General features: G+C 45.4%; 1 protein-coding gene across 1 annotated transcript; it reads left to right on the forward strand.

The window, feature by feature from the left end:
• Ercc3 (ERCC excision repair 3, TFIIH core complex helicase subunit) lies at positions 1 to 26,808 on the forward strand. The gene is made up of 15 exons (XM_063258827.1): positions 1 to 172; positions 503 to 708; positions 1,292 to 1,528; positions 3,358 to 3,407; positions 3,833 to 3,968; positions 4,136 to 4,300; positions 7,675 to 7,879; positions 10,568 to 10,882; positions 11,420 to 11,604; positions 14,406 to 14,608; positions 18,904 to 19,000; positions 19,804 to 19,921; positions 22,602 to 22,720; positions 24,313 to 24,465; positions 26,382 to 26,808. Exons 1-15 carry the CDS (start codon positions 145 to 147, stop codon positions 26,511 to 26,513), a joined length of 2,349 nt encoding a protein of 782 aa, XP_063114897.1. The 5' UTR covers positions 1 to 144; the 3' UTR covers positions 26,514 to 26,808.
• Positions 26,809 to 27,079: the final 271 nt, after the last annotated feature.

Below are 27,079 nucleotides of genomic sequence, written 5' to 3' on the forward strand. Positions count from 1 at the left end.
CGCCCCTTCCGCCCTGGACTCAGGGCGGGACTTCCGGAACGTGGATGCCGCGCCTCCGGTGCAAATCGGAAGTTCCTCAAAAGTCGGCTTCCCTGGGCGAGGGGTAGGTGCTTTGCTCTGCGCTTGGAGGCTGTGGCCGCAGACATGGGCAAAAGAGACCGGGCAGACCGCGGTGAGAGGGGTCGCGGGCGCGCTGTGGCTTCCCCGTATCCCACGACACCTGTCCCGCCACTCTGTGTCAGAGCTGCACGGGCGACTCCCCTCGCAACCCAGTCACACGGGCGTCGGGGCAAGCGAGGTGTTGGAACCGGGAGCAGCCCTGGGAGCTGGGCCGGCCGGGGTGGTCGAGGGGTTCCTGCCTGCGGGATGCGGATGGCTCCGACCTAGGAGTTCGCGGCGCAGGTGGAAGGCGGCTGCTGTCAGGTTCCCGCCAGATGCCGCTGTGCAGAGCGCAGAGAACCGAGACCCGTGCAGGGTCTCAGTTTTGTATCTGTATCTGCAGACAAGAAGAAGTCCAAGAAACGGCACTATGAGTGTGAGGAGGAAGATGAAGATGACGCCGCTGGGAACGACTCTCAGGAGGCGGTGCCTTCGGCCGCCGGGAAGCAGGTGGATGAGTCCGGCACCAAAGTGGACGAATACGGAGCGAAGGACTACAGGTCGCAGATGCCCCTGAAGGACGACCACTCCTCCCGGCCCCTCTGGGTGGTAAGCGTGCCCGAAAGTCTGGATTATCAGTTAAACCTTGGACATTGGTCGCAGTTCTAAAAACTAGGGATACCGCCCTGCAAAACTAGGAGAGACACAAGTTTGAACAGTGGTGCACCCGTGTGCTGTTTGGATATAGGTTTTTTCACCTCTGACCTTTCCTTTTACTCTTTCTTGTGTTATTGTACCCACTAAGAAACTTTGTATCTGAATTTGTTATGCAACAATTTATTTCCTTATTAAATTAATGAAAGACATTGGCAGCCTGCTTTTTGCTCAGTGTAAAATAATTAATGTTCTACTCTTAGTTGTAGACAAAAGGTAATCTGAGGATAGTGAGTAAGGTGGGGAAGATTTTCCTGTAGAGATCAGTGAGAGTAAAATTCTGCTTTCAAGACCTTTTTTCCCGTTTTTTCCTATTCTCTTGTATATGATTAAGTAACAAGATCCATAATTATGTGAAGAACTGGTTGCAAAAATATCTCTGATGCTTATCCTTTCTTGATAATGATAAGGGAAGAATCTAATAGTGTCTGTAGCTAATTAGTTTTCTTGTCTGTTTTGTACATTTGGTGTTTGTTAGGCTCCTGATGGCCACATCTTCTTGGAAGCCTTCTCTCCAGTTTACAAATATGCTCAGGACTTCCTGGTGGCAATTGCAGAGCCAGTGTGCCGACCAACCCATGTGCATGAATACAAGCTAACTGCTTACTCCCTGTATGCAGCTGTCAGCGTTGGGCTGCAAACCAGTGACATCACTGAGTACCTCAGGAAGCTCAGCAAGACTGGAGTCCCTGATGGAATTCTTCAGTTTATTAAGGCAAGTGGGGGGGGGTGTCCAAAACTAACATTTGTGCCTGTTTGGTAATGTGGTAATGGAGGGTATAGTATAGTAGGTATATATTGCTACCCATTGATAGACATGAAAATGTGCCATTCATATCTCCGTGGGAAGCATAATCACTGATCAATCTAACTGCTATGCCTCTGGGTCCAGCATTGTGTTCTGGTGAATGCTGTGTATCTTGAGCTGCTTCCAGACATAGGCACTAAAGTGGTAAGAGTACTAATTCAGACCCATTCTGACAGACCCAGAATGGATGCTGTTGTAGATTGTATTATGTTCTTCTCCAAAATGCCTATTATTGAAGCTGTAACTCTCATTGTGAGTGTGTTTGGTAAGACTGAGGTCCTCAGCATGGGGCCCATCCAATAGGGTAAGTGTCTTCATCCTGAGCCACCAGAGAACTGTGTCTGTCTTCTTGTTCTGTTAGTACACAGTAAGAAAGTAGTCATCTACAAGCCAAGAGTAGAGCTGTCACTGGAAACCAAATCAGTTTTACCTTGATCATGAACGTCCCTTCAATCTACAGCGCTTTAAGAAAATAAATATTTTTTAAACCACTCGGTCTATGTGGTATTTTGTTATGGCAGCCTGAGCTGACCAAGAAAGGTGGTGAACTAAATCTGAGGCTAAATATCTGTATGAGACCCATAGTCAATGAGTTCATGAGGGAAAGTAAAAAAGAAACTTTGGATGTTGAAATGGAAAAGCTTCCATGGGAATTGAAGTTGAACATGGGTGAATGCTGAGAAGAGATGGGCAGGGGCTTTTATTATCCTTGGCTGATACAAGGGAGTCTGATACAGACCCCAATTCTGAAATGACACAGGAGCACCATGGGCATTTAGTCTCAGAGAAGCCCATAGGAGTCCTGGATAGTTGTTTGCTGTTGTGAAATGGACAGATGTCCAGGGAGAGGACTCTGCTCCTGAAGTGAGTCTGCACCAGCAGGTAGGCAAGGTCTGTTTTTGCTAGGAACTGCCTGCAGGCATGTGTTGTTAGAGTCGGGCAATGTATTTATTATTATAGGGGCAGCAGGGCAGATGACAGCTTAGGGTTTGAGTGGCAAGGTTTCATAGCTATCATGTGATCTTGCATGTATCTCTTTCTTCAGGAAGGAATGGGAACCTGGGAGGATTTAATGGTATTCTCTACCATTTTGGAAGCTTACACTTTGGTTGGGGAAATAGGAACATAGGTGGGAAGGCCAGCAGACTTTGCACTTTATGTATACGACATCTAATTACTAAGCACACACTCTGCATCCTGTGTGCTGGCACCTGCAGTAGCACTTAGGTGAGAGGATGAACTTCTGGATTAAGGTGGTGTCTATGGGCATGGAGAGGAAAGGGAAATAGGAAATGCAAGTGAGATTTTAAGCAGTGTTTGTAAATTATGAGATATGCATGAGAATTAGCCAGGCAGGAGGAAAGGTTTGTCCAAAAAAAAAAAAAAAAAAAAAAAAAAAACCCAGAAGCTAGCCAGGCACACGCCTGTAATACCAGCACTGAAGAGACTGGGTCAGCATCAGCAGAACTGCCACAAGGTTGCAGGCAGCTTGGACTACACAGTGAGTTCAAAACCAACCTGAACTGCATAGCGAGACCTGTACTAAAGAACAAGAAAGAAGCCAATTGAAAAAATTTCATGTTAGCAGACCTCATTGCTTTAGGTTTGCACACTAGATTTTCCTAAAGTAAATTCAGCTGTCCATTTGGTTGGTGGGTGGTAAAATGTGACAAGTGGGAAATGAATCGAGCAGTTCATTGCTGATTTTGCCTATTTGGTGTTGTGTCTACTTGCAGTTGTGTACTGTCAGCTATGGAAAAGTCAAGCTGGTCCTGAAGCACAACAGGTAAGATGCACTGTGGTTTCCATGATGGGCTTATCCTAAGGTATTTTCATCCTCCCTGTTCCAGGAGGGAAGAAAGTTTGTGGACAGGAGCCATTGTTTAAGGCCTGTCTGCTCTGCACCAATACCTTGCTTCCCTGAAGCACAGATAAAAGGACCCAATGTGGCCCAAGTGGGAAACCCATTCAGCAGCTACTGTATTCTCATTAGTTGCAGAACTGGGGCTCTTACACCTTCTGAGTTGATTTCACAGTAGGGATTTGCCCACAAGTCTTGTGTTATTTTATGACCAGCAGCTTATAATTCCAATTTGCCACAGGGTATTGTCATGAGGTCACAATTTCCAGACCATTGAATCAAATCAGTGGTAGAATCTTCTGGAAATGGTGTGCTGGGCAGTAGGTATCACCTTCTTGCCCTGCTTGTAGGTACTTCGTTGAAAGCTCCCATCCCGATGTCATCCAGCACCTCCTTCAAGACCCAGTGATCCGGGAGTGCCGCCTGAGGAATGCTGAGGGGGAAGCCACTGAACTCATCACAGAGACTTTCACGAGCAAATCTGCTGTGCGTGGGCACCAGGGTCACCTGGGGGCTGGGTGCTGGCTCTCCTTAATCCAGCACTGACCATCTAGTAGCCCTACTGTTTTCTTGTTCCCTTGCAACTTGAGTTCTTGATTGATAACAGGAAGGTTTGATGTGTGCAGGTCTAGAATCCTACCTTTCTCCTACAGATATCTAAGACTGCAGAAGGCAGTAGTGGGCCTTCTGCTTCCCGAGCGACAGATCCACAGGGCAAGTCGGACATCCCTATGGACCTGTTTGACTTTTATGAGCAAATGGACAAGGATGAGGAGGAGGAAGAAGAGACACAGACGGTATCCTTTGAAGTCAAGCAGGTTAGTGAATGCATCCTTCTTGTTACTTTCCAAAGCATGTGTCAGAAGCCAGTCCTTTTCTGCCTCGCCTTCCTCTCTAATTTGTGTCAGAGGAGGGGTCCATGTCTGTTCCTCAGTTGCAGTTGCCTTTTTGGCCTATGGACCTTCAAATTGTTACTCTTGGTGGAATGAGAGTCCTGGCCCTTAGCCTGGGAGCTTCATCTGCACAACTTCTTGAGGAGGTGTGAGAAACAGTATCTGAGGGCCTGTTTTGCGTCTAATAGGAACTCATTTTGAGTGTTGCTTGTTTGGGTTGCTTTTTTATGCTTTCACCTAGTTAACAGCAAACAAGACCAAAAATTGTATTTGTCTAGATAAAATGCAGGGTTTTTAAAAGTTTTATCTGTATTATTATTATTTTTATTTTAAAGAGAATAAAACAACAGAACAAAGCAAATCAGAACAGAACAATGCAAGCAGTACAGAACTTCAAAACAAGACACCAGGAAATCTGCAGTGGCTATGGTGATGTCTTACTGTCTTCTAAATAGTTGTCCATACATTCACACACAATAAAATCAAACAAAATAGAATAAAACCAATCAAAAGAAAAAAGATGAAAACATTATGGGATTTCAGAACAATAGGAAATCAACATTGACTACAATAATGTTTCTTGTTTTCTTCAAAATAGGTGCCCATACCATCACACAAAATGAAATACAGAAAACAGACTAAAATCAATCAAAACAAAAGAAAGCATTACAGGACTTCAAAACAAGATAACAGGGAAATAAACAATGGGTACTATAATGTCTCATTTTCTTCAGAGAACTGTTGTCCATACTATCATGTAATAAGTAAAACACAACAGAATAAAACCAATCAAAACAAAAGAATAAAAGCATTATAAGACTTCAAAACAAGATGATAGGAAATCCACAATAGCTACCATAATGTCTTGTTTTCTTCAAAATAGCTGTTCATACCATCACAAACAATAAAATCAAAACAAACAAAACCAATTAAAAGAATGAAAGCATTATAGGACTTCAAAACAAGATAATAGGAAACCAACAATGGTACCATAATATATCCTGTTACCATCAGAATAGTTACCCATATCATCAGACACAGTAAAATCTAACAAAACAAGACAGAACAAAACCAAACCTAACAAAATTGTGAAAACGATACAAGAGTTCAAGACAAGACACTAAAAAATTAACTGTGGTTGCCACCTTCCCCTCCTAGCTGTTTCCTCCCTATCACTTTCATAATATCTGCTGTGCTTTTTGGATCCCACTAACTCCTGTTTTTTATGCTAGGGTTCACCTATATTTGAGTTCAAACCATTTTACCCATGAGCATGATCTGCAGTTGCATCCATTTACCTACAAGATCCTCAAGATTATCCTGTTTGGTGATCCTTCTCTGCTGCTATTCCTGGAACCTTGGTCATCTTTATCTCTTTCTAGAATATCCTTTAGCACTCTCTGTAGAGTTGGTTTGGTGGTCATGAATGCCTTCAGTTGTTCTTTATCATGAAAGCATCCTATTCTATCCACTTTGCAATATAGTTATGAAAGGTACATCAGTCTGGGTTGGAAATTGTTTTCTTTCAGGATTTGAAACACTTCACTTCAAATGCTTCTTGACTTGATAGTTTGTGTTGACAAGTCTGCCGTGATTCTGATGGATTTTCCTTTATAGGTGATCTGTTTATTTTGTCTAACAGCTTTTAATACTCTGTTGCGCAAAATTTCTGGGATCTTATTATATGTCTGGGTGTAGATATACTTTGGTTATGGCTAGATTTCTGTATGCGTCACCTGTCTGTATGCCAGATCCTTTTCCCATGTTAGGAAAGTTTTTTGCTATGACTTCTCTAAATAGCCTTTTTATTTCATTTATGTTGACCTCTGCTTCACTGATTACTCTTCACCTATTACCTCACCTATTACTCTTAAGTTATTTTTCTTTGCATTGTCTTTTTAAAAAAATTTTATTTTAAAAAGGGTAAAACTAAACAGAACAAAACAGATTAGAAGAAAACAATGTAAGTGACACAGATTTCAGAGCAAGACAACAGGAGATCATCACTGTCTATCATATTGTCTTTTGTTTTCTTCTAAATAATTGTCCATATCTTCACACACAATGAATTCATACAAAACAAAATAGTATTAAACTGATCAGAGCAGAATGATGAAGCCATTTAGGTCTTCAAAACTAGATAATAGGGAAATCAGTCTTTGTATTGTCTTGCAGCCATTGAATTATTTCCTGGTTTCTTATTATTTTTAAAAGATCTTTCCTTTCATGATTGCTAGCTGTGATCCTATCATCAAGGTCTGAAAGTTTATCTTTAATCTCTTTCAAGCAGTAATTTCCTGGATATCTCTTTGAATCTGTTTCATGCATTGTAATTCCTTTCTGTATTATTCATTCAATATTTTATTTTATTTTTTTATCGGTATCAGGGATCGAACTCATGACTATGCACTTGCAAGGCAGGCGCTTATGCTGCTGAGCTAAATCCTCAGCCCCTTTTTTTTCCCAATATTTTCAATCTTTCAATCATTCTTCATTATGAGTCAGAATGAATCATATGAATTCAGAATGATATTCTTCAATATCATTCAATTATTTTCCTATACTGATCTTTTTTGTCTGTGTTTTCTTTAGATATGCTCAGCAATTCTTTCATTATGTTTGTGATTCCTTATCTGAGACATTATTTTTGATTTGATTACTTTTACAGTCTCATAAAGTTTTTCTTTACTTCGGTTGCTATCCTTTTGGAGATTTCAGGTGTGTGACTTCCACTTCCTTCTGTGACTATATCTCCCAGACTTGTTCTGTGTGGGCTAGAGGTCTGAGATTGCCTTTTGTTTCTTCCTCTTCACAGTCTCCTGAGTCCTCCCAGCAAGCTGGTTGTGGGGTCCCAGGCACTTCCCATGTTGGCTGCTTCTTTGTGATATAGGGGAATGGGAACCAGCACCTGGGTTGCTCTGACCCCAGATTTACTGGGAGGTGGCAGGGCATGGGGTGGGCTTTTTCAGACCCATGCAGCTACACTGGGGCCTCCCTGATAGACAGAGGTGTATGATGGTAGGGCTGCTTCTCTCAGCCTGTGTGCCTATACTGGGGCTCCAATGGTAGTAGGTATACAGGAGTGTGTTTTTCTGATTCTTCTGGTGGGTGATGACTGCCTGAAGGAAACAAGGGGGGCCTGTGGGTGCACAGGGCTTACCTGGCTGCATGTCTCTGCTTGTGCTGACTGCCAAGAGGAAGCCCAGTTTTTTGATCATTGATAGAGTACTCACTGTTTTTGAGCACACTTGGGCATTGATAAGATTGTGAAACTTTCTTTGTGCTGCCTATCTCCCCAGGAAATGATTGAGGAACTCCAGAAACGTTGCATCCACCTAGAGTACCCATTGTTGGCAGAATATGACTTCCGGAATGATTCTGTCAACCCTGATATCAACATCGATCTGAAACCCACAGCCGTCCTCAGGCCCTATCAGGAGAAGAGTCTGCGGAAGATGTTTGGGAATGGGCGTGCACGTTCTGGTGTCATTGTGCTTCCTTGTGGTACGTGGAGCATGAATGAAGACGGTTGCCTGGTTGCTGTGTTTGGTTTACCAGTTGTCTCTTCCTTTCCCTCTGCTACTTTCCCTAAATTGCACCTTACCAGTGAATGCCCAAGGTCAGGTAATTGCTTAACTCATGTCTTTAGTACTGGGGTTACATGACTATGCTATTGGGGCAGACTTTCTCTTGACAGATATATATTGAGTGCTTGCTGTATGAGGCCTCTGCCAAGGCCCGTGGCGACATGCCTGTGATACATGGGCTGCAGTAAGCTCATTGTATCGCAGGGCACAGGAGCTCATTCACCTGGGGAGAGACTAGTAGTAAACAGATTGGCTGAGAAAACAGCTAAATTTTGTGTAGTGATAGAAGAAAACTAGAGTGGATACAAGGTGAGACAGTATTGTCAGCAAGGTTGTGAGAGGGTTAGCTTCTCCTTCTGTGAAATTAGCCTCATGAGGCATTGATGTAGAGGCTTCCTAGCTTGTTCCTGGATGGCTCATGATGAGGTGCAAGGCTGACAAGCAGTCTTATGACACCTTTTTGACCTTACTTGTCAAAAGTAATGTCAGCAGGGCTTCTCAGCTTGAGGTCACAACATCTCCGCCCAGGCACCCCACCTAGACAGAGTCTCCAGGGATGAGTCTCTGCCTGCAGCTTCTTGGTTTTTATTTTTTGGTCTTTTAAGACAAGGCTTTACTGTGTGTTTCAGGCTGGCTTTTTTTTTTTTTTTTTTTTCTGTATAAACTACTTTGTTTTATTTTAAAGAGTTAACAAAACAGAAGAAAACAGATCATAAGGAAACAATTTTAAGAAACACGGATTTCAAAGCAAGTCCACTGGAGATCTTCACTGTCTATCCTATTGTCTCTAGTTTTCTTCCAAATAGTTGTCCCCATCTTCACACACAGTGAATGTATACTGAACATTATAGTAATAATCTAATCAGAACAGGCTGATGAAGGCTTTTTAGGTCTTCAAGATTTGACATTAGGGAAGTCAATAATGGCTGCTATAATGTCTTTCATTCTCTTCGAAGTAGCTGTCATTATCTTTATGTATGCTAAAACTGAACATAAGAGACTAGACCAATATCCCTCTGAACAGTGAATAATAGTATTGCTAGGTTTTGTATCATAATGCTACAGACTTTTTTTTTTTTTTTTTTTTGCCTTTTTCCTTTTTATTGGTACCAGGGATCGAACTCATGACTGCCTGCTTACAAGGCAGGCGCTTATGCCGCTGAGCTAAATCTCCAGCCCCCATAATGCTACAGACTTAGCACTGGGTATCTCAGTGTTTCTTCTTCTTCAGAGTATCTGTTCATTACATCATGCATTATATAATCTGTTCCCGTAAACTGTTTAGAAATTCTCCACATGTGTGAATCTCTACATGTATATCTATCCTTTCTGTATTATAGGGAAAAACATATCAAAATAAGACTACAAAATAAATTCCTAGAAAAACATGAAGTGAAAAAGACATATAAAACCACAATATTAGGTGATCTACAGTAGTTACTATGCTTTCTCTTGTTATTTTCTCTTGTTATTTTCAATAGAATTGTCTATATTATCAGACATAATATAATTGAACATAGCATTGCATAGCTATTTTAATAAAAACGCAGCATTAAAGACATTGTAGGACTTCAAAAGCAGTAAATAATCAAACTGGAATGGGTATCTTATAACATGTTGTTATCTTCAGAGTAATTGCCTCTACTCTTAGACTTGATGTTCAGGCTGGCTTTGAACTCACCATGCAATCCAGGCTGATCTGGAACTTGCTGCAGTCCTGCCTCAGCCTCCCTAATGCTGGGATTACATGTATTGTGCTACCATATCCAGCTCATTTGGCTTTTTTGTTTGTTTGTTTTTTGGTACCAGGGATGGAACTCAGGACTTCACACTTGCCAGACAGGCACTTACACAGCTGAGCTCAATCCCCAGCCCAGCTCATTGGTTTTGTAAAGCTTCACAGGTTGTATTGATGGTAAAGGAGGAGATGATAAAGGGATTGGTTCGATTTTTATCACAATCTTCAGGGAGAGTGGTGAACTTGGAAGCTCCTGGAATTTTATTTTTTCTGTCTTTGCAATCATTGTGCATACATAGTGCATTCTGAGCACTGTGTGCTATGTGTAATTAACAGTTGTCACTTGCTGAGTCCTTTGTAGGATGTGCATTTTGTGTCCTGTGCACTGCACTAGTGTCTTTCAGCCCTGACAAGGTGGTTCTCTTCTCTGATTGTTATTTTTCAATACTAGGGACTGAATCTAGGGTCTTTACACTGAGCTACATTCCCAGCCCTTTTAATTTTTTATTTTGAAATAGGGTCTCACTAAACACCAGCCTGTTGGAGTTACAGGTGTGTACCATCAAGCCTGGCTGGGTTCTTTCTCTCATTTTCCTATCTGTAAGATGTTGGTAATGATGTCTCTTTTCCCTGGCTGGTTTTGAGATTGCACCATTTAAAACAGTATGCACATAAGACCTGTACCTGATGATGCTCACATATGTGGAACGTGGACCTTTTGTGTGTTTAAAGAGCACACCAGGCTACAGCAGTGAACCCTTTACAGATGGGGATGAGAAGTTGGCCAAGGTTCCTGGTCCTCTGCCTGTCCTGTCCTGCCCTTTGTTTCTCCCTGGAGGATTTGGCTCTCCCCTTGGTTTCTCACAGGTGCTGGGAAGTCCTTGGTTGGTGTGACTGCTGCATGCACAGTCAGGAAACGCTGTCTGGTGCTGGGCAACTCAGCTGTGTCTGTGGAGCAGTGGAAAGCCCAGTTCAAGATGTGGTCCACCATCGATGACAGCCAGATATGCCGCTTCACTTCGGATGCCAAGGACAAGCCCATAGGCTGCTCCATTGCTATCAGCACTTATTCCATGCTGGGCCACACCACCAAGAGGTCCTGGGAGGCTGAACGAGTCATGGAGTGGCTCAAAACCCAGGAGTGGGGCCTTATGATCCTTGACGAGGTGCATACCATTCCAGGTGAGCAGCCCAAAACCATGCTGCCTGCCCTTGTAGGAATGAACATCGATTTCTAGTTGCTGGATTAGAGGAGGAGCTGCTGAGTAGTCCACTCCGCTGGCTAGAAATGCTTGCTGGGTAAAACCTTTAAAGGATTTTTAAGCATGGGAGTGGGGAGTGGGTTACACATTCACATCTTCCTTAATCCCTGGCCCAGAGTAGTCATTTAGAAAATGGAAGGTTTTTTTCTCTTTCCATCTTTCTTATTGTTACAGGGCAGGAGTCGGAAGCCATCTAGGGGCAGAATAGAAGCTTACCTGAGCCTACACATGAAAAGATGCCTCTGGCTTTGGTGTGTGCAGAGGAGGCATGATATAGGTGTTCACTGACGGGAAAGTTAGGGAAGAGACTGTCACACGTGTGGCTTTAGATGGTGATTCCTGCTGTTACATATTTGGCAGAGGCTGGAATGTCAGAAAGTGGGCAAAAGAGATGGAAAATGTCAGGCTCTGTGTGGTGCTCAAGTGTTTGTAACTGATGCCTCCTATCATTCTCCAGCCAAGATGTTCCGACGGGTGCTCACCATCGTGCAGGCCCACTGCAAGCTGGGTTTGACTGCAACCCTTGTCCGGGAAGATGACAAAATTGTCGACTTAAATTTTTTGATTGGGCCCAAACTCTATGAAGCCAACTGGATGGAGCTGCAGAACAATGGCTACATTGCAAAAGTCCAGTGTGCTGAGGTAGCTGGGCCTGCCTGGGTGGACATCTGAGACGGGCTTCTGCCATGGACCCGGGTCAGGGCCCTGGCTACCCTACCCTTGCCTCCTGCAAGGTGCTTAGTAATCTGTAGGGGGCAGTGTCACACCCACTTCCTAGATGAGTGCAGGAAGAGCCCTTGTCTCTGGTGGCAGTCAGTGAAGTCGATGCTGAGGCAGGCCACCTCATCCTGTCCGTGAGCTCCTGGGGTGGTCTGTCCACACATCCCTGGGGAGTGACTTGTCGGTAGCCCTGAGGCCGCTTCCAATGTTGGAGCCGCAGAAGGTGAATTGTGGCCTCGATTGTTTTCTCTCTTTAAGAATACCTTTTCGTAATTCTGTTCAGTAGTGTATAACCAAACAGGCACATGTTAAAAATCCTTACTCAAAGGTAGGCCTTAGAAGGAACAACCGAAAAATCCTTTGTAACACTTTAAAATAGCTGTGAGAGTAGGGTGGCCTTTGTCCTGAAAGTGCAAGAAAGGGCCTGTCTGATAATGGCGAGTGACGAGCCTGGTCCAGTTTTGCAGTAATGAGAAAACCCTTCCCCTTTAGCTGTGTCTGCAGAATTGCCAGCCACTGGAGAGCAGTGTAGCTGGCACCTCCCAGTCTTCCACTATGTATTCTTTCCATGTGTCGATGTAACAACCATCATGGAACCTGAGTTTGCTGGTCTCACGCTTTTATTATTTTACCACCTACCTATGTTTACATGTTTCTGTTTTAAAGAAATCATGTAGGCAGAATAAGATTATGAATGTTCTTTTGCAACTTTTGTCTTTTCCCTGTGTTTTATGCCTTGTGGGATGCATAATATCTTGGGAGTCCCTGTGCAGTGTTCTGTTGTGTGGCTGTGCCACAGTTTGACTAGGACGGAGTACTATGTGGCAGTAAAAACAGTCTTTTCTGATGTTGTTTTCTAAACAGTTTTGTAGGGGTTTAATTTACAATAATATTCATACATTGTAAGTTTACAGTTACGTAATTTTAGGCCAACGATTCCTACAGTTCACTTTTAGAGCATTTCTAATACCACAAAGTTGCCTTATGTCTGAGCTTCCTTCCACTTGTCAGCAGCACAGGCGTGGGCACTGGCCCAGAGAAGCCCTTGGGAGTGCTGTGTCGTTCATCTCTGGGTGCTCCAGGGGTTCCAGATGTGATCACTGGGCCCTCTTCCTGTTAGCTGCTTGTCCATTTGACAGAGGCCCACATTGAGGTCTGTCTGGCACAATAAGGTATTTTAGCCTCGTCTCAGTATTTGCTTATACACATTAAAAATCATGAGTTGATGGTGATATGTTCAATATAATCCAACACAACAGTTTTTTTCTGACTTCTCTCTTTCCATATTTATAATTCTTTTCTCAGACAATAAGAAATTTATTTATAATATGGTTACGCTTTGTCCTAGACTATGAATATATGTATGTGTGTGTGTATGTGTGTATATGTGTATACACATATACACACATATACTCATACACATATATTCCCCCGCTCAGGGCTTTTTATTTTTTTTGAAGTAGGGTTTCAATATGTGGTTCAGGCTGACCAGAGACTCATTGTATATCCCTAGTTGGCCTCAAACTGGAGGCAGTCCTCTGGCTCCAAATGAAAGTGGGCTGGGACAGGAGAGGGCAGTTCCTAACTTTTTTGTATATGGATGCACAAAAATAGTGGAGGGGTTGCACCTCTGTTGGTTGAAAATCTGGTTTCTCTTACTTGTAACTAGAGTGTAAATAATTTCCTGGATATGATTGCATTTGAGTTTTTTTGGGTTTTGTTTTATTTTGGCTTTGTTTTTGAGACAGAGTCTTGCTCTGGGGTTCAGACTGGCCTTAAACTCACTATGAACCGCAGTCTGACCTCAGACTTGCTATGATCCTCCTGCTTCAGCCTCCGATTGTTTGGGTTACAGATGTGCGCCATCATTCTGACCAGTAATTAAGTGATTAACATATGAGAATGTCCTCACTGAATGGTAGGTGTTAGATTTGGCTTAGTACATGTGTGTATTTACAGTTTATTTTTAACTGCAGTACATTTGTCTTCAGACCCCCAAAAGGTGCCAGAAACCTCATATAGTACAAAATTCTCTAATTCAGGGCCTTTTCCATTTTAACCTAAGCACTTACCATGTGTTATGGCTGTACCTGTTGCAGTGTGAAGTAAGACAGAAGAATAGTGTGAATCATTTTCCTTCACATTTTCACAGATTTGGGGTTGGTACTTACCATAGATCTCAGCAACCTTAGCATGCAATTTCTGTTCTTTTCTGTGAGAACTTGCACCTTTTCACTTAAAGGGAGTGCTTTAGAACTTCTCTTTGGTGTATCCCAATTTTGTATTTTGCTGCTCTTGTCCCTTGAAGCCATGATTTATAAAACAAGGATGACTTGAACAGGCTTACTTCCTCTGGACAGTGGATCGTAGAGCCATAATGCCTACCAGATGCTTAGCAGGTGGGTCATTGTACAAGGTGGATGTGCTGGACAAAGCGGTACCTCCATCTGATTGCATTATGCTGCTGAGAGCAGGATACAAGTTCAGATGTAGGAATTGTTTTATTTCTGAAATTTGCTGTTTATCATTTTCAGACCACTGTTGACAGTGGGTGATTGAAACTACAGATAGAAGAGATCCACTGTGTATTAAGATATAATTCATGTACCATTGGTTTTGTTTGAAAATACTTTAAAGCTAGTTGTGCTAAATGAATGGGTTTCCAGAATTTCTAAGCATGTGATGTTTAAACTTGGAGATAACCCGATTCTTACGCTTCCCAGGTTTGGTGCCCAATGTCGCCTGAGTTTTATCGGGAGTATGTGGCGATCAAAACCAAGAAACGAATCTTGCTATATACCATGAACCCCAACAAGTTCCGAGCTTGCCAGTTTCTGATCAAGTTTCATGAAAGAAGGAATGATAAGATTATTGTCTTTGCTGACAATGTGTTTGCCTTGAAGGAATATGCTATTCGGCTGAACAAGTAAGAATTCAACATTTAGAGTTGCTGTAGGCCAGTAGTGTCTCTGTTGAGAATGAACAAGGTGTCCATTTCTTTCTTGGAATGCTTAGGAAGTTCTTGGGATCTGAGGGTCTGAGTCCTGGGCCCCCATTCTCAGGTACCAGGTGAGACAAGAAGCAGGTGGTGGGAATCAGCGGTTGAAATGTATAGAAAAGAGACTGGTCACATGAGCCCAGAGGACAGGGAGCTGAGCTGGGTGGCGTGAGAATTCAGTTCTGGGCTCCAAAAGTAATGGGAGGGGCATCATGAGGCTGAATGATTGAAGGTAGAGTGGAGTCCAGGCATATTGGGTCCTGACCTAGATCTCTGCTCTCTTAAACGAATGTAGAGTGGAGGTTTAAATAAATTGAGACAAGTTACATGATTTTAGGGCTCCAGGAGAGTCAAAACCCTTTAGTTAAGCCTGAGACTCTGAGGGCTAAGACTTAAGACTTCTCTGGACCAGCCCACTTTTATTAGAACCAAGGACAAAAGGCGGGGAAACTGAGAAAAGCATGGGAAATAAGGCTTTGGGAGTCATTTCAAAGACTTCTCCAAGTAGTAAATTATGCTGATTTAGGAGAACTGTTCTATCTCCAAGATGACATTTATGATAGGAGTGCAACTGCAGGAGTGAGAGGCCTGCAGCTGCAGTCTCTATTTACTTAATTAGTGTTGGAGCCAAGGTGTCTTCAGCTGTGGCCCTTTGAGGTATCTCTGGCCTCATAGGCCACTACAGGCCTCAGCCAGGACCCGTGATTCATAGAGGTTCACTTACTATGAATCAGCTCCCTTCTCCAGGTAAGAAGCTGAGGCCTAAGACAGACTCACAGATAAACATAGAAAGCCAATTAGTAAAATTTAAATCCTGCTCAGAGCCGCTGCATAGTGGTCTCCAACTCAGGCAGGATGGCCTGGGGACCTGGAAGGCAAAGTAAGCTGGGCCAGTGTCCTGGTGTGGGCCAGCATCTGGACAGAGTGGCTACAGAAACTGCCTGCTTGGGGAGCAAGAGGGGCTGTGCCTTGCACTGGGACAGGGCCTCAGATTGTATGTGGCAGAGCTCAGGTCCTGTGTGGAGACTTGACTTCATTCATCCTGTAGGTGTAACGGAACAAATAGAAATCAGCCTCTGCTCATCTTTCTGCTTTTTTTTTTTTCCCCAGTACTGGGATTAAACTGAGAGTCTTTACTGAACTGGAGATTACCAAAACTCAGAAAGGCTTTAAAAGCAGGGGTTAAAAACAGAAAACCAAAGAAAAAGATGATGTAGGGAAGTGAATGACACTTCGGTTGTTGAGTACTGAGCTGCCTCTCCAGCCCTCTTTATTTTTTATTTTGAGACAGAGTCCTGCTAAGTTACCACATTTCCTGGACTGGGCTTGAACTTGCCTTCCCACCTTAAACTCCCCCAATGCTGGGATTACAGCTGTGCGCCTCCCTGCCTGGCCTCATCACTGCTGTTGCATGAGTATGATGTGCTTTCTTTCATCTTCTGTTTTGAGGCTTCCTTAAGTTTCCTACACTGTATTTTCTTCAGATGTTGTGGTTTGATGATTTTTACTCCTGTCTTGGAAGTTCTGGGGTTTGATAATACTTAGCTGCACTTTTTTTAATCTTTTCTAAGGTAAGGTCTTGCTATGCAGTTCAGGCTGGCCTTGAGTTCACCGTGTAACTGAGGCAGTACTCCTGCCTCAGCCTCCTGAGTGCCAGGATCACAGGTGTGTGCCACTGTGCCTAGCTTTGAAGCTGCATGTTTCAGATTCGGTCACTAAAAAATGGACAGGCTTTTCTGTACTGCTCAGTGGGCTTGCCAGTTTGTGCAGCTCACTGTAAAGTGACTGGCACTTGGTAGTTTGTTGAGAAATTGCCAGATGCTGGCATTTGTCTTTTCCATCCTTTCGGGCGCCAGCATGTAGGAGGGAGGGAAGGGCTGTGAAGCTTAGCCTCGGGAGACACCTCCCCACCATGCTGCACTCCGTGTCCACATTAGTCCCCGCTCCACTGACTTCCTGACTGTAGCCCTTCCCTGTTCAGACCTGGAGGGGAAGGGAGCCCTCCAGCTGCCGGTCAGGAGGGGCGGGCCAGATCTGCTGCTGAGGGGTCTCCCTCCTCATACACACTTCTAGGCACTCCTCTGCCCTCCCCTTCCAGTGCACCTGGCTCCAGTTGCCACAGCCTTCTGTGTCCTGCCTAGAGCACTGGCAGACCAGTTTGAAAGGGTTCTGTGTTGACTTTCCCCTGCCAGCTCAGGCTGCCGCTTTCTGTATCCATTAACTTAGTTACTGCACCTACATCAGTCTGCTTTTCATCCTCCAGAATGTTACCTGTTACGCTTGTCTCTTGTTCTCTTCATAGGTTTGTGTCCTTTTAGTCCTTTGCTGTCACATTTTTATGGATTTAAGTGAGGCAACAAGATGGTGCATGTATTCCTGTCACATTTTCATGACAGGAATTGTCCCTTTCCACTCCCTTTGCAGCTTTCCCTCCAGATTCTCCCTGAACCCCTCCTCGCACCCCCCTAACAGTTGAGACACACGCTGCTCCCTCCTCATACACACGTGTTCACGGCTGCAGCCTCCTGTGCATCTGCTTGTGGGGTATTAGTTTCCTGGCACTGTCAGCGCCAAGCCAGCCTGACCCCGGGAAGGGCAGCCGACTGTGGCTGTCTCGTGTGTAGTAGAATGATGGCTACAACTTTTATTGGTAACCCTTTGTTTTTTATACCTGTCCTTTAAATGTGGAAAGTATTTTATTTTTATTTCTTCCTGAAGAAGGAGGGCTATTGGGTGCTGAAGTGATCATGGGGATCCTAAGCCTTGCTTCGTAGCTTCTCATAGATGGTCTGTGTTGGAAGAAGCTGTGCATTTCCTCCCAGCCTTCTGAGAAACAGGCAGCTGTCACTGATACGCACTGCAGTAAAGACTGACCGCAGGCTTAGTGACAATGTGGAGCTGTGAGCAGGGCGCTGCCGATGGAGTCACACTGGAGTCAGAGCCTGGCTTCCCCTCTGTGGAGCACCGGGCCTTGGGAAGGGTGTTTGCCACTCTGAGCCTTCTGCTTCTTGGTCACTCACAGTTCCCAGACCCTCTCCCAGAGGTTCACCAGTGATTCTCTTCCCTGGGGATGAAAGTTGCCCTTTTATTCATTTCCCGGGTGGGAGAACCCTTCGGAAACAGGACTTGCCTCTGTACAAGGACTTTTCCTGATGAGGAGGGAGAAACAGAACGCCTGAGACCCCGGTGTTGGGAGACGGGCTTCCCAGGCTTGCTTCCCGGGCTTGCTTCCCGCATGACCCACAGATGCACAGGCTTGTGTGGGGTGGTGCCCTGGATACTCTGCTTGCTGGGAGGTACTAAGGCCAGCATGCATGGACAGCTGCTCAGGTCCTGCCTGCCCACAGAAGGCTTGCACTCTCAGGTGCAGCCCTGACCATCTTATAGTACAGCACTGGGAATACTGTGTGTTCTGAGCCCTCCTGAACCCTGCTGTGGATGCCATTGGGCCTGGGCTGGGGGCAGCTGCATTTGGCTTTCATTCTCTCGGCTCCTGATCCTGCCTTTTACAATTCTGAGGAACACTGACAGGATGGATTTTTTTTTTTTTTAATGTAGTACCCACCCAGCTCTGTCCTTGGCACAGTTAGGCCTGGGTATCTGGTACTTGTCCTCATTGGGCTTGTAATTATTGTCATCATGATTGCTCTGATCTTGGGAAGTCACACAAGCTGGCCAGCAACACACTGCAAGACAGAAAGCAAAGCTGTGCCCTCCCCAGGTAGTATGGGCATCAGTCAGTGTGGTTATCAGCTAGGCTTGTGCCCTCTAGTAGGGAGGTGGAATCGGAAGAGAAGAGTTTGAACTTAATGTTATGGGAGGGCCTTCAGCCTTTCCCTTTTCTGCTTGTTTGTGGGAGGATGCTTGTGTCATTAGGGGACGGTTGCAGCCAGCCTTTTGTCTGGACCTAAGAATGTCATCTTTGCTGCGTCTACTTGGGCTTCATGAAAGTAGGCTTCTCCATTGTATAGACTGTAATCTTGGAGGACAGGTGTTGAAGCAGGAAAAAGCCTAATGGAAAAAGAAAGGAGGGGACCCCAAAGAGAGTAGTGGGTCTGGACTTAGAAGGAGGGCTATTGGGTGCTGGTAGGGTAAGGCTGGAGTCAGTTCTGGTATCCAGCCTGACAGAGTGCTTCTTGTGTGACAGGACCTTGCTTAGGGTCCTATTTTCCTGGAATATGCTTTCAGGGGTGATCTGTGGTCTTTCTGTGCTTTTTCTCCAGACCCTATATCTATGGGCCTACATCCCAGGGAGAAAGGATGCAAATTCTCCAAAATTTCAAGCACAACCCCAAAATCAACACCATCTTCATATCCAAGGTCTGTGTGGCCTGGGGGTGGGGGTCAGGTGTGTAGCACCATGAGAGTCTGGGATACACTGATTCCTGGGCAGTAAGTTGATGTTGGTTAAGGGAGCTTAGCATGTGCATTTTCATTCCTGCGTGTCCAGATGTTGGGCTGGGGGTCAGGGCTGGTGCCCTAGGGTAGTTGGAAATGGGAATTTAGATGAGACTCTCTGTTGGAGCTGGAGCTGCCTCTATGAGGTCCCTAGGCTCCCTTAGCAGAGGCAGTCCAGCTGGGAAGTGGCTTTCCTCTGCCTGATGTGGCTTGATGTTTAGAAGGCATCCCTAAGGCGCAAAGCAGTAAGATTTCTCTATCAGGTGACATGGCTGGACCCTCACGCTGGGGAGCACCTTGCTCTCAGGACTCCTTGTGGGTGGTGGCCCAGATCATGATGTCTGTCTTACATGTACTGCTCTTGGCCTCAGTAGTCACTGGATAAGAGGACAGGTGGTTTTGTACAGACCTGTTTCTCTAGCCAAACGTAAAAGGTGATTGCAGGCGTGTCTGCATCAGCGATGATGTGATTCAAGCTCTTAGACTCACTCTGGGTCTGAGGAAACCTGTCGAGATCTGTCTGCTGCAGAAAGATCTTGGTGTAGAGAGAAGTATCTTTCTAACTTATCTACAGAGCTGATCTAAATTTAGGCCAGGGCTAGGGAGGTAGCTCAGTGGTGGAGTGTGTGCCTTGCATGTCCAAGGCCCTGGGTTCTACATCCAGCACTGCAAAAATAAATAAAAATGTACTTTTTTGAATTTTGATTTTTTTTTTTTCCTTATAGGTAGGTGACACATCATTTGATCTGCCAGAAGCAAACGTCCTCATTCAGATCTCCTCTCATGGTGGCTCCAGGCGACAGGAGGCCCAGAGGCTAGGGCGAGTGCTCAGAGCCAAAAAAGGTAAAACATCTTCCTCTGCTGCTGAGGGTGTCAGGCCAAGCTACGGAGCCACAGGGATGTCCAGAGGGAAGATCCCCCTCTGTGCAGCTGGAGCCACAGTACTCACTGAGAGGGACAGGGAAAGACCTTGGTGGATGTGGTGGTGTCAAGCTCTCCAGCCAGGAGGAAAGGAGGCAGTCATGGGTATGTGACCAGCACAGAATGGGTACACTGCTCATAACTCACATTTCCTGGGTGCCACCAGCAACAGGGTTGGGTAGGCTCACAGAAGGAGGAGTGTGGAGGATGACCCTGCTGCCAGGGCTCCTATGGAGGAAGTACAAGCTGCTTGTGTTTTGACTTCAGTAAAAGGGACCCTGGGCCCCCCCATGGGGCTGGCAGTGACTGGCGTGCTGTGGAGAGATGGAGAAATGGTCACATCTTTGGCAAGACACAGGCCTGTCCTCAGGACATTTGATTATTGCACCAGGAGGCATCTGGACTGCTAGGATGTTTGAAAATGGCAAGATTAGTGGGGTACCTTATTCAGATATGTTCAAGAGGCAGCTTATTGATTACAGTTAACATGGAGAAAGGGCTGATAATTCAAATAGCATGGGCTTGGGCACCAGATTAAATGTGTAACCTTTGGCAAGTTACCTGTCTTTTAGGCTTTGGTCCCACCCAAAGTGAGAGTGACAGGCCTATCTCGCAGAACTTTTACAAGAATGAGTTTATATTTGGATGTGGTGGTGCATGCCTGTAAATCCCAGCACTTGGACGGCTGAGGCAAGAGGATTGCTAAGTTTAAGGCCAGTTGGAGTTTAAGACCAGCCTACACTATATAGTGAGGCTTTGTTACAGTTTGTGTCTAGATGTCCTCACAAAGCCTCATGTGACCATGGAGGTGGGCTCTTCAGAGGCAGCTGAATCTAGAGTTTGTGACTGATTCACGGTCCATTGCTGGGATTAGGATGTGAGTGCTACTCCACCCCAGGGCAGGTAGCCTACATACATTATAAAGACAGAAAAAGGTCTGTCTCCCTCTCTCCTCGCTTGTTGCTTCCACTGCCATGAACTGTTGCCCCTCTACCATGTGCCACCCTGGCTCAGAGCCAGCTGATTATGGACTGAAACCTCCACAAACTGTTAACTAATAAACCTTTTGGGGTCAGGTATTTTGTCTCAACAGTGAGAAAAATAATGAAGACAGGCTTTCACTAATATAAATAATATAGAAGGCAGTTGGCTGCTGGATAGACCAACTTTTATAAATTGACAAGAAAGGCAGTGTGTTAGCAAATGTGAAAGTAATTTATTACTTATTCCATACTCCTCTCCACAGGAGAAAGAAGCAAAGCTAGTTTAAAAACTCATTTGCCTTTGATTATAATTATATTTTCTTAGTGAAAATACTGTTTGAATAAGATATCTGGGCTCTTTATGCATCTTTGAGCTTGTGTAAAATAAACAGTTGAACTCCAGGGCAATTTTAAATGCTTAACCTGCTGACATTTAAACTGAAGAGCAGAGATGCTTGAATTTTCCTGAAGGATCAAGTGTTTCAGCCTGAAATATTTTCTGTAATAATTCTGTCTTCATTTTTTAAAAATATCTGTAATCTATGTAAAGTATATCCTTAGTGGTTTTTGTTTTTCTTTTCTTTTTGAGACAGGGTTTCCCTGTGTAATTCAGGCTGGCCTTAAACTCACATTGTAGCCCAAGCTGGCCTCAAACTTGAAGTGATCCTCCTGCCTCAGCCTTCCAAGTGCTGGGACTATAGGCATGCATCATCATGTCTAGCCTTCATTGCCCCTTGTTCCCAGCCACTAAATTGCTTTTGTCTCTTTGTGTCTGCTGTGAATGTTTCATATAAATGCAGCCATATTCTGGGACTTTTATTCCATTTAGTATGTTTTCAAAAGGACTATCCATTTGTTATTGGTATTTCATTTTTATTGCCAGATAATCCACTTGATGAAGATGTTGCATTTTAGTTGTCCCTTTCTCTGGTGATGAGTGCTTGGGTTGTTTCTGCTGTTTTAGCTCTTGGGTGCTGGTGCTGTGAGGTTCATGTTCAGGTCTTTGTGTGGATGTTTTCTGTTCTCTGGAGGAATCCCTAGGAATGGGGTTGCTGGATGGTATGGGAGTGACTGTCAGATTTAGCATCTGAGGAGCTGGCAGGCTCTGTTCCAGAGCAGCTGCCCCGTCCTGTATTCTTACCAGCAGGGTGTGAGACTGCGCTTGTCTCCCAGTTTGACACTGGTTGTGATTCTCGCTGATTCCCTGTCTGGCGGAGCCAGCTGTTGGCTCATTGTGGTTTTGGTTTGCATTTCCTCAGTGACCCTAATGCTGTTGATGATGAGTGGCTCATGTGGCCCTTGAAGAAACATCTGTTCAGATCTGTGCCTGTTTTATAATCAAGTTATTTGTCTTGTTCAGTCCCAGCAGTCTGTGGTCTATTCTAGACACCAGTCCAGTCCCTTGTCAGATGTGCTTTGCTGGTCATGTTTTCTGGTTCTGTGGATGGTCTCTTTGCTTCCTTGTTGGTGTTCTTTAAAGCACGAAAGGCTTTATTGAAAATCAGGGTGATCATGCCCTGCCCGCAGAGCTTCCTTACTCCAGTGCTGCCTTCGAGCCTGAGACCCAAGACTCCTGACCTCTTGTGGCTAATGTCATTTTCCCCTGCCTTCTCCCACAGGGATGGTTGCAGAGGAGTACAATGCCTTTTTCTACTCGCTGGTGTCCCAGGACACACAGGAAATGGCTTACTCCACCAAGCGACAGAGATTCTTGGTCGATCAGGGTTATAGCTTTAAGGTAAGTGTCCTCGTGGCCTTTTTGGTATAGCCCTGCACGAGAAGCGGGTCCAGCCTGGAACAAGCCTCAGCAGGCACAAAGCATTTGGGAGTCAGAGACCAAGTATCAGCCTCCTTTGTCTCTCCATGCATTGCCAGGGACAGCATGAGTTACTAGTGAGTGGTATGCTGGCCTGGCAGGACTGAGATGCTAAAGGCCTGTTGCCAGAACTGCGGGTCTGAGCCCTCAGGGTTCCATTTTTGGGACACCACTGACTGTGCCTGAGTGTGCGGCCCAGACCCAGGCCTGTCCTGTGCTGCAAACCAGGCTCTGAAAACTTGGGAGTTCTCAAACTTTGGCTGATATTCATTGCCTAAGGCATTTACTTTTAAAAATTTGTATTAGTGCATATTTGCAGTACGTAATCATGACGTTCATCACAGGGAATTGGCACAGGTACATGACAGACCTTCATTCTGTCTACTGCCCCTTCCCTCCCAACATCTCTGGGGGGCACTTGCTTTCCTGTTGGAAGAAAATTCCATCTGTGCTTCACTGAGGATGTTGCTAGAACATCTTGCTTGGCAAAAAAGGCCACCTTTTCAGATGTTGGGGGTGGAACCCAAGACTCTTCCATTCTGCCACCAAGCTGTGCCTGCAACCCTCAGTTACGTCTCTTTAGAAATTGCTGGACATTTCCATTAGTAGCCTGAGACAGAGGACAGGGTCCTCGGGCCTGAATCCTTCTAGTCAGAGACAGTAACACTTTTCAGCCCTCTCGGGCTGGGCTAGTGGACAAGATGCTGGGGTTTTAGAGGGCTTGCACTGTGACTCCTTATCCGTCTGCATGAGTCTGTTCTGAGGGCGGAACTGAAGGGTAACAGAAGAGCGGCACAGCATTCTGACCTTGCCAGAGGGCCAGCCGAGGGAGGAGCACACCTGAGCAGCCAGCAGGTCTGAGAGTGGTAACCTGGAGAGGTCGAGCCTGGCAGGCTGGTCCTGTTGTCTGCACTCTGGATATCAGGTCACCTGAAGGACTCATCACATCCTTCCCTTTGACATTTTCTTTCAGTTAACATCATGAGGAGAATAGAGGCAGACTGGCTTCCTGCAGGGGTAGGCAGGCCTTACAGTCAATGAGCCCTATACATATGAAAACCCAGCCCTCTCTGTGCTCTTCTGGAGAGAATCCAGCTGGTAATTCTTGCCAGCCTGCCATTGTTCTGTGTTTGCTCCCACTCGAAGCACAGGTCCAAGTACAGTGTGGTGAAGCGTCCTTATGCAAGGGTACAGCTGTGTCTTTCCTTCTGTTTCTCTGCCCTTACCTAGGGTAAGACAGGAAAACAGCATAGTGTTTGACAGTCACAGAGGTTCCTGTGAGTCTTCTGCACAGGACCTGCTGTGTGCAGGGAATAGAACCCTCCAGGTTCTCTCATCCGTCATTAGGCCAGCCCGTTATAGGCGGCTCTCAGAGCTGGTCCCTGGATGCCAGAGAGGAGTGTTGTGTTGTTGGACCCTGGCTAGTTGGGGAGGAAGTGAGCAGAATGAATAGCCCTGGGAAGAGCCAGGCCAGGGGAGCACAGAGAGATCCAAAGCTGCTGTTGGATTTGCAGGTAATCACAAAGCTTGCTGGCATGGAGGAGGAAGAGTTAGCATTTTCCACAAAAGAGGAGCAGCAGCAGCTCCTACAGAAAGTCCTGGCGGCCACTGACCTGGATGCAGAGGAGGAGGTGGTGGCAGGAGAGTTTGGCTCCAGATCCAGCCAGGTGAGTAAGTGTTAACTGCAGGTGTTACTGCTCTGAAGGACAGCCCCTGAGATGCGTGCACATGTGCATGGAGCCCGGTGTGCGTGTGAACTCAGGGGCTTTGGAAAGCAGGAAAATGTGAAGAGAATAATAGTAACAACCCCGACAACCTTGTTCCTTACATATGTGTTTTTGGACTTAGCTGGCCTCACAGTGACTGCTTGTCTATATCACTGTCTGGAATGAGTGTTTGTTAGGTCCTGATGTTGAAACCCAGAAGAACAAACATGAGATTGTAAGTTTTGTCCAGCAGGCTGCTGGGTGCAGCAGTGGGTGACAGGCTGCTAGCTGCTGTTGCTGGGCTTGGGCATTCAGCTCGCCTCAGCTTCTTCCCTCAGTGATAAAACAGCCTTCCAGCCTATAAGATGGTTCTGAGGATTAACTTGTGTAGTATCTTCAGTATTTATTTTGAAAAATGTGTAGTTCTCTAAGATACTTAGCCTTTCATTTATGCTTACTGAGTGCCTACCCTATTGCAGGCAGATGGAATGTATGTGATGAAAGAGCTTTGTTACAGGGCATTCTCACCAGGTCCTTCAGAGAAAGGGGCAGTTTATCACATGCTTTTGAGTATAGTTGGTAGCAAAGCCGGAAGGTGAGCAGAGGCCCAAAGAAGACAAGGAGGAAGCAGCTGTTGCCTGGGTAGGCACAGTCCTTCCTCCAGCCTGAGGCCTTCCTCCTGCCTGCAGGAAGTGATCTGCTCTCAAGCCCAGGAAGCTTGCTGCAGCCACTGGCCCTATGGTGCTGTTCAGTTAGTCCTAGCCCACAAGATGAGGCTGTGGCAGGCACAGCACTACTGTTGCCCACATACTTCCCCTGTGAACTGTTGTTAGTCATGTTCCGGGCTTGGGCCAAACATGATCTCTGTTCACACCCATCTGTCACTGCAGCTGTAGTTATCTCCATTTGACAGAGTCGTTTATTGGGGAAGACGTTCAGTGTTTAACCAGGTCTCCCTGTAAGCAGTGGAGCCAGGTCTCAAGCCCAGGACTTGCTTTTTTATTTTTTGAGTTTGGTCTCATTGTGTTACCCTGCCTGGCCTTAAACTCCCGGAGTAAAAGGATCCTCACACCTCTGCCTTCAGAGTAGCTGGGACTATAGTTGCATTCTACTGTGCCCAGCTTAACCCTGGGGCTTTCTGGCTTTCCCATGGATTTAAAGCATATTATGTGGTATCTTGGAAATTTTAAGGGACTTTTGCACTGTTAAAAAACTTCAGAAATTGTCACTAAAATAGATAGTGTAGCATTTTGGTTAAGAACTCTGAGTCTTGACGCTGGGCATGGTTGGTGCATGCCTGTTATCTCAACACTCTGGAGGCTGAGGCAGTAGGGTTGGTATGAGTTTGAGCCTAGCCTGGTCTACATAGTGAGTTCAAGGCCAGGCTGAACTACATAGTGAGACCCATCTCAAAAAACAAATAAGAGAACTCTTGAGTCATAATCCAGACTGCTTATGTTCAAGTCCTGTTTCCTTTGAGCTGTATGATCTTGGATAATTGTATTTATTTATTTATTTAATTTTTGGAACTGGGAATCAAATTGCTTCTCTGCCTTTTGGCTAAGATCAAGTGGAATCAGGCATCCAACAAAGGACCTCACGCTTGCCAGGCAGGAGCCATTGCTGCTGAGCTATATCCCTGACCTCCTGACTGTTTTAGTCTCTTTATGTCTTGGTTTCTCGGTGTATAGGGTGAGAATTATAATGGTTGTAAGAATTAGATGAGGTAATGCATTCACAATATTTAGAACAATGCCTCAGACACAGTATTAGTGAATGTTGCTTGAAAATAACAAAAATATATGAATTTTATTATGTATCTTACAAGCTTCCCTCTGTGAGACTAACTGAGGGCTGGGCCGTTCCCTCCTCTGCAGGCGTCCCGGCGCTTTGGCACCATGAGCTCCATGTCTGGGGCAGACGACACTGTATACATGGAGTACCATTCGTCACGGAGCAAACCTTCCACCAAGCATGTGCACCCGCTCTTCAAGCGCTTTAGGAAGTAATGCTGGGGTGTGCAGGACTGACCGTGGCGTTACAAGGTCTTTTGCACACAGCATTCTCTTCCGCACCTCTATGCTTCCCACCGTCTGGTCCGTGCTGGTCCACACGCCTGTCTTGGCTGTGTAACCAAAACTTCTCAGAGATCTGGTGGATCACCCAGGGCTTCAAAAAGGAAAGAAGACTATTTTTGGATTCTCGGACTTTATAGACAGTAGGTCATTCATATATAGAAAAAGTTGTGCCATTTAAGGCATATTTATCTTGATGTTCTGCTGAATAAACAGAAATGAAACAGTTGGCCCGCTGCAGTTCCGTGGTTTTAAGCCCGTTGAGGGTTTGGGCTGTGTCTGTGACCACTCCGTCAAGGCTGCGCTGTGCAGCGGGCCGTGGGGCAGGGTGAAGGTGAGTGTGGGGGACAGCCTTGAGATCTCGGAGATGGGATCTGGGTGAGGGTTGCTTGTGCCCTTTGCACTGGTCCCTGTTCACAGTTAGTTCTGGTGGATTCAGATTGGCACTCCCATCCTTCCAGCTTCCTTGTTTTCCTGTTCCTTACAAACTGGTCCCCAAC

This window comes from Cavia porcellus, unplaced genomic scaffold, assembly GCF_034190915.1.
Source record: "Cavia porcellus strain 051 isolate PalLab524CR breed Dunkin Hartley unplaced genomic scaffold, mCavPor4.1 scaffold_12, whole genome shotgun sequence".
NCBI lineage: Eukaryota > Metazoa > Chordata > Mammalia > Rodentia > Caviidae > Cavia > Cavia porcellus.